At 45.7% G+C, this 12,728-nt stretch overlaps 1 protein-coding gene across 2 annotated transcripts; it reads right to left on the minus strand.

Moving 5' to 3' along the window:
• Nucleotides 1–116: 116 nt before the first annotated feature.
• Nucleotides 117–12,395, minus strand: erbb3b (erb-b2 receptor tyrosine kinase 3b). 2 transcript variants are annotated; one of them, XM_017415226.2, is made up of 29 exons: nucleotides 12,227–12,395; nucleotides 11,798–11,943; nucleotides 10,244–10,395; nucleotides 8,770–8,956; nucleotides 8,430–8,555; nucleotides 8,264–8,326; nucleotides 8,027–8,145; nucleotides 7,199–7,340; nucleotides 6,933–7,046; nucleotides 6,725–6,842; nucleotides 6,561–6,634; nucleotides 6,253–6,343; nucleotides 5,565–5,767; nucleotides 5,324–5,456; nucleotides 5,148–5,241; nucleotides 4,616–4,773; nucleotides 4,478–4,534; nucleotides 3,976–4,117; nucleotides 3,765–3,884; nucleotides 3,574–3,672; nucleotides 3,311–3,496; nucleotides 3,067–3,222; nucleotides 2,903–2,978; nucleotides 2,673–2,819; nucleotides 2,302–2,399; nucleotides 2,028–2,201; nucleotides 1,879–1,950; nucleotides 1,419–1,710; nucleotides 117–1,308 (listed from the first exon to the last, which is right to left on the minus strand). In XM_017415226.2, the coding sequence occupies exons 2-29, from the start codon at nucleotides 11,874–11,876 to the stop codon at nucleotides 419–421; spliced, it is 4,362 nt and encodes a 1,453-aa protein (XP_017270715.1). In that variant the 5' UTR covers nucleotides 11,877–11,943; nucleotides 12,227–12,395; the 3' UTR covers nucleotides 117–418. The 2 variants fall into 2 exon arrangements, with proteins under 2 accessions (XP_017270715.1, XP_017270714.1); XM_017415225.2 differs by having other exon boundaries at nucleotides 2,028–2,204; nucleotides 12,227–12,393.
• Nucleotides 12,396–12,728: the final 333 nt, after the last annotated feature.

Here is a 12,728-nt window from a genome sequence, read left to right on the forward strand (position 1 = left end):
AAGGGGCCACTGATATGAGTAATACAGTTGTATATATGCAAAATCAGGTAATTGTACAATAATTAATATGAAAATAAAAAGTACATAGAGAGTCCTTAAATGGATCATCTCATTAGACTGTAAGAAATTACACAGCAATAATAATTAGGCCTTAAAATAAAGCCAAGCACATTTTAAATGCCCTTAACAAAAGAATTTACATGATATGCCTACAGTCACCTGTATTTTATGGGTCTGTATTGGATCATATTTGGTTTTGTAAATTACAGTTTTCTGTAAAAATAAAATAAAAAAAACAGTGAAATAATAATTTTAGAAAAAATATGCCTTTTAATACTTTGATTTTTGAGAAAACAAACACCCCAGAAAATAGGTGAAAAAACATTCCAAAAATAGTCCAAAACTTGAGTGAGACTTATTAGGTGCGTACAGCATCTGGCTTGAGGAACAGCCTGCTGTGCCAGTAGTCCGGGTTGTCAAATGATGCGCCGCTGCCAGGCTCCCCCCTGCCAGCACACACCTTGATGTACTCCTGGATCCCTGCACACCTGGCACCGCCCACCTCCTCAGGAGCAGCCCTCTCCTTCGCCGGGAGGTTCTCATATTCTGTGGGCCCCCACCCATCGGGCACTTCTAATCCGGTCATCTCCTCATACTCCTCCACCTTCCCCTCTCCAGCTGTCAGCACATCTGGCATACTGCTCGGAATCGCCCGGAGATGGGTGGGTTCGTCTGTGTTGTGGTGATTCTCGGTTTCTTGCCCCCTTTCCTCCTTTTTAAACACTCCCACTGCTTCGTCTGCGTCCCGCGTCTCAGCTGCAGATCTTGCGGATGTTTGACTCCCGCTTCTTCGCAATTCTGGGTCGCCTCCCTCTGAAGAGTCAGAGCGCCGGATATCCATGTATTCATACCTGCCAATCCCTTGGCCTCCCTCCGCCTGTTCATCCCCGCCTTCGGCTTCACTCACACATGCACTGGTGAACTGAGGTGTATCTGCCAAGCCTCTTTGCTCTGCCACAGCTCCCTCACAAGCCTCGCGATTACTCCCGACAGCAGAGGTCAGGGCCTCCACTTGTAGTGTTCCTGTGCGTGACACATCCACGAGGGTTGGAGAAGGTAGAGGTATGACTTTAGGACAACATGCAATGAGTGTGTCGCCTCCCTGCAATATGTTGCTGCTGGGGGAGAGAGAGGGAATACTGGACTCTGTGCTCATAGTTTCATATTCCTGGGAGGGGTTTGACAGCATAAGACCAAGATTATTCTTCAGGCTTGGCTTTCTTTTGCCGGAACGAAATATTCTAGAGACTGTGAGCCACAATGAGAGAAGATTAATCTGTTACTTCAAAGCAAGGCAATAAAATGTCTTACACGTAGAGGGTAAAGCCAGAATGCCACGGTTTTGGCATGTATTTTACCTCTTTCTGGTGTTCCAGGTGACGCAGGCAGAACATAGCCATAATGATCCAACTCCTCCTCTTCCTCTGCCGTCCACACCTTGTACGAGGATGGACTCGAGGCTGTCGAGAGCTTCCTGTGTCGGCTGACGACCACACGGGGATGACTCTTCTCCGAGGCAAGCCTGCTCCGGTGAAGGCTTCCCGTCCGCAGGCCTTCCTCGCGCACCTCTGCTTCCCTGCCACTCCCTCTGAACTCTGACCTCTCGGGCAGCGTCCGCACTGAGCTCAGACGAGACCTGCGAAACCACAGCTGAGGCAAAAAAAGAAAGAGACAAAAACAAATCCAGCGGCTGTTAGAATGACTCATTTAAACATCTCAAACAATAAATGTGAAGTTCTGAATTATAGCTAAATTCATATTTTGTTTAATTAAAAAAAAACAATAGAAGCGAGTATATTTGCAGCACGATTGTCGCACCTGGCGGATGCTATCTACAGGACTTGGAGTCATTGTCAGGTATCCAGCCGGCCCAGTCTGAGATGTGCCACTCTACAAATCAAGAAAAGCCCAACATGTAACACTCTGAAGGAGCACGTTGGTAAACCTATTAGCCACTTGTGTGTTACCCTGTACGAATTAATCCGCGAACGCGACAGACTCCACGACGGAGAGTGCTGAAGAGGAGGCGTGGCCAAGCCGTCATCCAGCCCCACCTCATCTAGGTCCTCCAAATCTGCGTCCAGGAGTCCTCGCTCTGACTCTCTGCGGTGAATTACACCGGGCATGGCGTCGTCTCCTTCCTGCTGCGGATCAACGGTGAGAAGCGGGGGCGTCGAATTAGGGCTGAGGTGCAAATCCGGGGCACAAAGCTGTGAAACAAAGTCTGCGGGGTGTCCTCACCTTGATAACAAGGTATCTCAGTGGGTCTCTTGCCATCCGAGTAAAGTCACTGGCCAGCTCTTTGAATGTTGGCCTTATATTTTCATCAATCATCCAGCCTGAACAAAACAAGATACAGCACATATAAAAGACAACTGTCTGATTATCCAAAATTGTCCAAAACAAATTTCCCCAAGGCTCCAGTAAAGTATATTGTGTTTTATCATATTGTAATGTTATTATGCTGTATAATATTGTATTTTATCATGTCATATGGTGTCATATTTTATCATGTATTGTATTGTTCATGCAGTCTTTATTTGTGCTCAATGAAAAAAAGAGTCTGAGCTCTGCTGGTGTTCGAACAGGAGAAGCGTTTTTTGAAGACGTACATTTGACCATGACCATGTAAACGTCGATGGTGCAGATGTGGGGCTGCGATAGACGTTCGCCCTTCTCCAGAACGCTTGGCACGTCCTGAGGCTGCACGGACACGTACGGCTCCGCCCCGAATGACATCATCTCCCACACCGTCACCCCTGTCCGAAGAAGTGAGGCGCCACATAAATATGCCGCTCGCAAAGAGCCGCGGTGAAGAGGAAGCACTTTAAGCGCCTCTTACCGTAACTCCAAACATCACTCTGATGAGTGTATCTTCGGAACAAGATGCTTTCCAGGGCCATCCATTTTATAGGTGTCTGAACGAGAGCAGAGGAAACGGTTAGGCAGGCGGTTTGGACGCATCTGTCTCGACTACTGAGGTCACGTCAGACAAGTCACAGCAACCTTTGTGTCCGTGTAGACATATTTCTTGTCGTCTGGATAAAGGAGATCTGCCACGCCGTAGTCCGAGATCTGGACCTGATAGTCGTTCTTCAGCAGAACGTTGCGGGCCGCCAGATTCCTGTGGACGATGCAGTGCTCCTCTAGATAGAACATACCCTAAAACACAAATGCACAAAATCTGCCCACGCTGCAACAACTTTAACAGCAAAACACATTTCCTGGAAAGGATTCCTGCTGCCCACACCTTAGCAATCTGCACACACCAGTTGAGGAGGCGCTGGGGGTCGAGGTTGTTCTTGTTCTGCCTGATGTGCTCCAGTAAGGAACTGTAAGAACTGAGCTGGGTCACCAGCTGCAGACTGGCGCCGGGACAGATTCCCAGCAACCTAACAATGTAGTAGTGGTCCATGCTGCCCATGGACAGCATATGCTGCAGAAAAAGGGAACACTGTTTGTAGTAATACTACGTTTGACCTGCCTGCCTGTATATTTGTCCCACAGACTCACATCAGTGATCTCAGTGAAGGTCTGTCGGCCTGAGCTGTCCTGGATGGTCTTAATGGCCACTGGGATCTTCACTGTCTCTCCCTCTGGAGTCCAAAAGCCCTTAAACAACAACAAAAAAAAGAAATTCTTTCAGAAAAATCTGATGGGTCAAGAAACCAACAGAGAATCAACGAGAGAGAAATAATGTATACCTTGTGCACTGTACCAAAAACACCAAAGCCAAGAAGTTTGATCTTTTTCAGCTCCGAGGGCCTCAGAATACGAGCATGAACTTTGGTGCCTTTTTCTCCAGGACCCAGAGGCTCAAAGCTCTGTCAAAGACACAACAGTTTTTATCTGTCCTGTCCTCTCGGTTGCGCCCAATCGTCGCGACCCGTGAAGGTTCGGCCTCTGACGTCTCACCTCTCCACTTTCCAGGTACCTCCTCATGGCTCTCTTGCGACGGATGGCGAGGCCTCTGTGGTACAACACTCCCAGGAAAAACAACGCCAGGCAGACAATCAGGGCAGCCGGGACCCCTAAAGCTATACAGGTGATCTGACCACTGCGGAGGGAAGCACCGATGGTTGGAAAGACACAGAGGAGAAATGCATCCTGAGACGTCAACTCGTCTAGATACAAGTCTCCTTTTTAAACAAAATGACAGCATTAGAATAGTTTAGGACACGTAGAGATGCAATTTTTATCTCATGGTGCTTGAAGAGGACAAACTCTATTATTTTTAAAGGGTTTTCCTCCTCTTACACTGAATCATGTTGCCTGTTTCTTTCTTTTCGTTCTTCCCAGGAGACACTTGAACTGTCTGAAATACCTTAATGGCTGTCCAGATTTTTTATCTACTTATCTACAAGAACATGTCTGCATGTGTTTTGTTTTGATTTCACCAGCAGGGGGAAACCGTCACCTGCTAACCGCCAGCCTCGCCGCCTCCAAACAGTCGTTCAACCCTGGGCCGAAGCATCTGAAATGCACGAAAAGTGGCACTTTTGACACTTGGACGCCTGCACAAATACGCAGTGGCACGCTTCAAGCCGAGACTCACCCCTGGGTGCAGTTGTGGTGACACGGTTCACAGTGACCCTCCTTGTTGGGATATTTGAAAATCAGGCCTTTCTGTCCATCGTTCACGCCGCTGGGACAAGAGGACATGCAGTAAGGGCCGTCCTGAAGATTGGCGCAGGCTACGCATTCATCCGCCCCCTCACAGGAGAAAAGCGTGAGAGAAATAAGAACAATGAGATGGGCTGTAATTGGATAGTTTGCCAAGGAAGTCATTACCAATTTTCTAATTGGTAATGACTTATACCAATTATAAATATTTTTTAAAACACTTTAAACTGTTTTCTTTTCTGTTTCCTTTCAAACACACTCGAGTTTTGACAAAATTCATATTAGGGGAACTTAAGAGTCCAAGTTCAGGCATAGAAAAAGAAAGTCAAAGTTTCTTCTTTTATCAAGATTTTAAAAGCTGGACTACTAACATGTGAATACAACCGATGGATAAGCATGATCCAGATGAACAGAAAAAGGGCCAAATGCAAACAGACTTCTGTATAATTAAAGCAAATGATTACCGGTCCTGTGCAGCTGACCCTCCTCCTCTGAGGCTTGCATTCTGGGTGACAAGCAACACACTCCCCATCAGACCTCGCGAATTCCCTCACAGGTCTGCGGACACGAAAGTCAGAAAACGTGCACGTGAGCGAAGAGGAAACGACGCGGCATAGGCCACAAGCTTGCCGCTACTGACCCGGACACAAAACTGCAGCTGTCCACACACGTGCCGTCACGGCTGTAGTTCCTGCAGGAGAGACACTGGTCGGGTCCGGGGCCCCAGCAACCCGAGTCGGAGCACAGCGGGTCACACACGTGTCCCTCTGCAACTGTTAACACAACCAAGTGAGAGCATCAGCACCGGAGCAGTCACCTGCCCGTCTTTCCCCCCTCGAGACAGCGCAAGGCCGCAGATGTTCGATGCTCCCCAAACCCACCGCACTCCGCCAGCAGCTTGTTGTTGCTGAGGTTGTTGACCTGAACTCTGCGGCCTCTGAACAGCCGGGTCCAGTTCATGGTGTGGTGGAAACAGAGGTTGGCGTTCTGGCTGATATACACGCTGCCGTCGCTGATTTCCCGGAGAGATCGCAGCCCGAGCGAGGTGAGAGCGGGGACGTGCATCACCATCAGAGAGAAGCGCCTTTTTTTTGTTCCGTGGATTGGAAGATGCAGACACAAGGAAAGAAAAAAAAACACTTTTTAATTAAAGCTCACGTCCAAACTTTGTCATTTAGGTTTTTTGTCTATTTAATGGTACTTCATAGTCTGGATGTGAATGTTAAAATAGGAATCTAACACAGAAATTTCCATACCTTTCCACAGCTGTGAAGCACGGAGGGGGGGGGCGTGGTTAGAACGTGTGAACAAAACGCAGAGAGGATTTGTTACGAGACGCTAACGCAGAGGAGCTTTCGAAGCTGAACAGACACACAGGAGGGTGTTAGGTGTGTGAAATCAGTGATGGCACACGCTAATGTAAGCCACTGTGGTTTCCACACAGAATGATATTAACTCAAGCAGGACAGATCAAAATTAAGTGACTGGAGTTGCATAACTGGTTGTCTCAAACACGTCTTTACAGGCCGTTAGTTAGTATTTAACCTTTGCTGCCTCCGTCAGCCTTACTTGTAGAGCGACCTTCCTTGAATCGTAGTGAGGCTCGAAAAAACAGACAGGTCATTCAGCTCTTTAGGCCACGACTGGATGTTTAGGATATCTGAAATAAATTTTAAAAAATGATTAGAGCGCACCCTGGCCTTCTGCGCGCGTAGACTTTCAAAGGCTATTCGGCATTTTTTACATTTCCAAGAGAAATACTTGTCATGTTCATTTAAAATCTGCTGTTGTAATCAGTTTGCATTTCATACTGTATGTCTCCTTTTTGTCTTATAATCATAATATATGATTTGACTAAAAACATGAATGAAACAAACCTGTTATTTCCCTCACGGTGCGAAACACTTCTAACTTTTTGGCGTCGAGGGGCGGGATTTTTTTAAAGTCATCTCTGCCAGGAGCAAAAACAACACCAGCATAAACACATCAGCTGTCCGACATTATGCTCTGAAATTCTCTGACTTTATTTAGAGTACATTACCCAAGAATCCCTGTGACCAGGAAGTGAAGGCTGCCTTGGATCTTGGTGCAGTTGATGAAGCTGTCGATGTTGCTGGAGTCCACGGTCTGTCTGTGTTCAGCACCAGTTCCTTCGCACACTGCAGAGGCGATCAACACCTATTGTAACGTTTGTTTACAGACATACTGTATATTCTCTAATCTAAGAATAAATTTCACTTTGCGTCAACCTTTTGGGCAGAGCCCGCTGCAGAGCTCACACTGCCTCTGGCCTTCTCTTTCCACCTCCATCTTGTCCAGAGGACAGACGCTCACACAGGAGCTGCCATCCACCACAAAATGAGCTATGGACAAAGAAAACAAACAAAAAGAACATCATCAAGGCACAAAAGCTGGTAATTTGTTGGCGTTTTTATTTTCAAGTCTTACACAGGATATTAGTATTTATTGATAAATGAATGCTTACTTTCCTAATGGAAAGACACACGCCACTTACTGGGACACTGAGAAACACAGATGGATCCATATTGGTACTTGGCGTTTGGGTTGGTCTCCATTTGAAATGTCTGCTTGTTGTAGATGAGTGTTTGGGGACACTGGGGAACACAGGCTCCGGAGTCATTGAAGTGACGGCACGCCTTTACAGGTACACACAAACAGCCAAGTGCATCTGAGTTATATAATAAATTATGTAATTGCCCAAAATCAAAGACAACATTTGTGTCTACAACTTCCTGCAATTTAAGCTTGATACAACTGCTCTTTAATTGGTCAAATAATACCTGTTCAACTCACACCGATACACCGAATCACTATATAGTTCAGCGTCAGTTCAGTACTGTTGATCTCAACTTAGCAAAAATAGAGATTTCTGGGTTTAAATTGATCACAAGTAATAAAAGCAATATTAAAGCTGATCAATTTAGTGCCATACTGCAGGGTATTCTGATCGGCTGCTCCTAGTTTGTTTGTGGTGTAGGCATGAATAATACAAGAGTGTTTCATGATTATATAATTGAAGAGATCCTTGGTAGGAAGATTATTCAGTGTTGTCTGTAGAAGGGCAAGACCTTTTCTTTTTCCCATTTTTCTTACTCTGTCACCTTTAAGATAACTCAAAAAGCCATTTGAACTCTAAAAGCAGGCAAATAAAACAAATTTTCATTTCATTTCAAGCCCACAATTTATAGCCAAATAAATTTATTTATTTACTTTGTTAAGCTCTTCTTTTTGTTGCTCAACTGATTTGAGCAACGACATGGTTTGTAAACCGATGTCTGGTTCCATTTTGTTCTTGTAAAACAGGCCACAGGAACACACTTACAAAACAGTCCGCATCCAGAGGGCCCTTGCATCCTGCTGCACACTCTATGTGACAGCAGTCCCTGGGGCTTGTCCCAAAGCAGCGTCCATTACACTGTGGAGCGCACACCATCTTAGTCACTGAGAAAACACACGAGAGGACAGACTGAACAGAGGTCACCAATTTATCCTTGTCTCTCTCTCTCTCTCTCTCTGTGCATCAGTCTGTCTCAACTTATTCCTTCATGCAGACACTCACAGATCTGACACTGGTCCTTATTTGGCCCCCAGCAATAATCTCCACAAGACTTGTGGCATGGGCCTGAGAGAGAGGGGGAGAAAGACACAGAAAGACGAGCATTCAGAGACGAAAAGACACAGCTTGACGATCGAACACTGGGAGGGGCGACTGTCCAGGCAGAGACCTTGCTCCCCGTTCTGCTGGATGTCAATAGGAGCGCTGTTGTCTCGCACGATGTCTTGCCAGAAAATCCACGGGCCATAGCTCAGGTATTTGTTATTAATAATCTGCACTCCTCCGTCCAGAATCTCTGTGAAGACGAAAAAAGATGCAACCAAAACAAACAAAGTTAAAACATCATTTAGCAGGGGCTAACTGGATGAGAGTCCAGCGTCATTAGTTGTTTTTAGTTCAAGCTTTAAGTTGGGCTTGTGTGTGAATACAGTGACTAAAGGTAATGCCTCAGAAAGTATATCTTCTCTGATTTCATTTTCCCTGTCTGTAATATAGCGCGTCCCATTAACCTGTCAGATTTGCGAGCCCCAGCTGCCGAAGGCCGTTGGAGCCATCCTTGGGGTAATTGAAGAAAACTGAGAGTGCAAAGCACCGTTCGTACAGGCTGTTTCCTCTGATGATCCGGAGCTGGCCCAGGGGAATCTCCTGGAAGTGGTTCATTGCTATGAGGACATAGCCAGTCACCTCTCTGATTGTCTGAAGGGTGGAAGGAGACAGAAAGTTAAAGGGGTTTTTACCCCATCTGATTTACAGCGGGGAAAATAAGCACTGAATACATCAACATTTTCCCAGCTAAGATATTCTCTAATGGGGCTACTGACATGAAATTTACACCAGATGTTGGTAGCAACCCAAGTAATCCACACATTCAAAGAAACCAAAACAAATAGGTCCATAAATTAAGTTATGTGTAATAAAGTGGAATGTCACTGGGAATAAGTATTGAACGCATGAAGAAAAGGAGACCCAGAATGGTTTCGAAAGCCAAGAAACCAGCTGAAGTTAGCATTTAGAAAGCAATCCTGATGCATATTATGGCCTATTAGATGTCACACAAGATTGGGAAAAGCCAAGAACTCTTTGCGACCTTATTGTTGGACAACATGGTTACACACACTGCTGAGGACCACTCGTGGAGGGCTTCAGAAACACCTGGAATGAACCGGTACAGCTGTTTTAGAGAAAACAATCAGTAATGCACTCAACCGCCATGGCCTCTAAAGAGTTGGACTCCTCTACTAAAGAAAAAAAACACATCAAAGCACATTTAAAGTTTGCTGCAGAACAGCTAGGAGTCTTTAGTCTGGTCAGATGAGATCATGGATGTCTTTGGATGTCACTGCGCTCGCCATCTTCGGAGGAGAAATGGTGCCACACATCACCCTCCTCCAAAAAAAAACGCCATACAAACAGTGGCGTTTGGAGGGGAGAACGTCATGGCGAGCCATCAGGTTCTCGCAGATAATTGAAGGAAGGATGAATGGGGAAACAGTACATTCTTGACGAGAATCTGCTGCCATCCACCAGGTGGACTTTTGTCCAGCAAGACAAAGACCCCAAAACACACAGCCGAGGAAACTCAGCTGGTTTCACAAACAGAAGATAAAGCTGGTGGAAGGACCCAGCCTTGGATCCAATTGAAAATTTATGGTAAAAACAGACAATCAGAGTCCATAGCAGTGAGAAGCGTGGAAGAAATGGGCCAAACTCACACCTGAACGAAGCAGGTGACAAGTTTCTCCATACAGGAGGTGTCTCGAAGCTGTTAGTAATGTGCTCAATGCTTTTCTCTGTGTCAGTCCACTTTATTATACATAACTTTGTTTATGGGCTTATTTATTTAGATTCCTTTGTATGTGTGGATTACTTGTCACCCACGTCTGGTGTAAAATTTCATGCCAGTATTGAGAAAACGCCGTTTGTATTTGTTGCATTTTCGAGGTTCGGTCGATCACCCTGAACAAACAGAGGGGTTGTGGTCACCTTCAGGAAGGAGAAGTCCCAGTTACTCTCAATCTGAGTGATCTCCAGGTTCCCCATGACGATCTCGCAGCCATCATAGCGGTCCTTAATCAGGTTGTACTGATTCTCCTGGGAGCCGGAGGAGCTCAGACCGTTCTGTGTACCAGGACACACTTCGGACACACCGGGGGGAAAGAAGGACAGGTTTTACAAGAGCATCCTAAAACTACAGCCAGGGTTTTACTGAACCCTCAGTCTTTGTAACACAATTTGTTAAACACATCACGAGTCCTGATTTTATTTAATGAATCAATGTATGGAATGAATAAAACACAAATGAAGCTGCAGAAGTGGTGAACGTGAGTCCTGTGGGTTGTATTGTTTCTGAGCTCGGTGCATCGCTGCCTCTGCGTAGTTCGATTCGAAGCAAACAGACTGCCTGCAAACCCGGAGAAGTGCAGGCCCCGAGGGCAACGAAGAAGAGGAGGCCAAGGGTCGAGGCAGAGGGGTCGCTCTCGGACAAAGTGGCTCATTGTGACAGAGCTCTAAATGTGGACAGTGTGTCGCAGCGAGCGTAGAATGATGCAGCGATGGACAGAGCTTCTGTGTGTGCGTGCACGTCTGTAAGGAAAGGGCTGCTGAGATCATACCAGGAGACAATGGGCCGTGTGTGAGCACAGCCGTCTGACGGAGGAACGGAAGGAGGACATACACATCATCTCCCAGGGAGAAACAACAAATCCTGGCTCGGGCTAAAGACTGAGCACCTGCAGTCATGAGCTTCTGGTGAGACGGATGGTGCAGGACTTCTTCATGTAAACACTGCAACAGCTGCAAAACTTTTCTGACTATTAGAATAAAAGAAACCCACAAAGAATGCACTAATCCAGTCCCTCCTAATACAAAGAAATGAATAAACATTACAAAGGAATACATTTCAGAGCAGCAAATGAGTGAGATTTATTATGTTGTCATTAGTTTTAGTGGATTTTAATGACCTCGAGTCTTTCGGTTTTGCATTTCTAAGCTTGAATATAGTGCCCACCCAGAGCAAATTTATAAATGTCGTTTAAGATCAATGTAATATGACCTCTTTGGAGTTATAAATGTTTATGCACACTGTCCATTAGTGTCTTTTTTGACCACTGATTACCAAACTATTTGTGAAATGGTCATATTCTGACATCAAGGTGCACTTTGAGCCCGAGTGTATTTGTTTTAGTTTTAAGCATCTTTTATCAGTGACTTCAGTGAGATCTCATCGACCCATTAAGGAACTTCGTGAGACATTATTCAACAATAAAAAAGCTTTCAGGGACGAAAGCGAAGTAAGTGCTGTGTGTGTGATCTGACTTGAAGACAGGAGGGTTATCAAATTACTTTTTTTTTAAACTAATAAAATAAATGCATTTCTGTTTCCCAAACCGTTTTATTATGTAACATGTTAAGGATAACACAGACATGGGTGCTCAGGAATACAAACCAGACGAAGTTGAGCTTTTATGCAGCAGCAGAATGAACAAAAACAAGTTCCTTATAATAATAATTTTTTTAAAAAACTATAAATTCACCAACCTTCATGTGTTTGGGACCACGCCGTTTGGCTCCCGAACCACAAAATCACACAGAACAGTCCGACTGTCAGCTGGTCCATGCTGATGTTCCAGCGTGCTCACAGAGATGTCAGCATTTCACGGGACTGAAGCAACCTCCAAACAGCTCTGAGGACAAAAAAAAAAAAAGTCTGACACCTTGTGGACGAAATGACAAAGGAAAGCAGCTCCTGTAAACTGATCAAACTGGGAAGAAACACCGTCTTATTGCAATCCTGAGATTTCCCTCCCGAACAGAGGCGTCTGATTGGCCAACAGCCAGAATTATTCACCAATCAGAGGTCTGTCCGTCTCTTTTCCCTCCTCCTCCCCTCCCCCTTCCACCTTCACTGCAGCTTTTTTAATCCTGATCTCAAAGGTACTTATTAATAGATTTAATAACCAAACTTACAAATGACCAAAGCATGAGGGCCAAAGCCAGAGCTGAGTCGGATGAAACTCCCTGAAAGGCGTCTCCCAGCTGAGCTGTGTGATCAGCCTGCCTGCCTGCCTGCCTGCCTGGGTTGTTTCGGCTCAGCTGCTGCATGCAGAGGCAGCGTTGTGTTCTCAGCCTGAGTGGGCGCCCTGTTCTCCCCCTGTAAAAAGCAGTATTGTCCCCCGCAACCCCCCTACCCCCCCTCCCAGTCAACTGGTTAATCACCTCTTTGATGCGCACGGAGCGGGCCTGTCACAAAGCCCACATTGTCGGATGAGTCAAGTGACTTCTGAACCCAAAACAAGAACACGCTTAATTTTTGGGAGGGAAATGGTAAAAAAAAAAAAAAAAGTGGTGGGGGAGAAGAAATTCCTGAACACTGAGTTGTGAGTGAGATGTGGTGATGGTGGGGGGCTAATAGCTACTAATAGATGGGTATCAGTAAGTGCTTCTGACAGATGAGCTGTTTAATCTTATT

Source organism: Kryptolebias marmoratus, linkage group LG8 (genome assembly GCF_001649575.2).
Source record: "Kryptolebias marmoratus isolate JLee-2015 linkage group LG8, ASM164957v2, whole genome shotgun sequence".
Classification (NCBI taxonomy): Eukaryota; Metazoa; Chordata; class Actinopteri; order Cyprinodontiformes; family Rivulidae; genus Kryptolebias; species Kryptolebias marmoratus.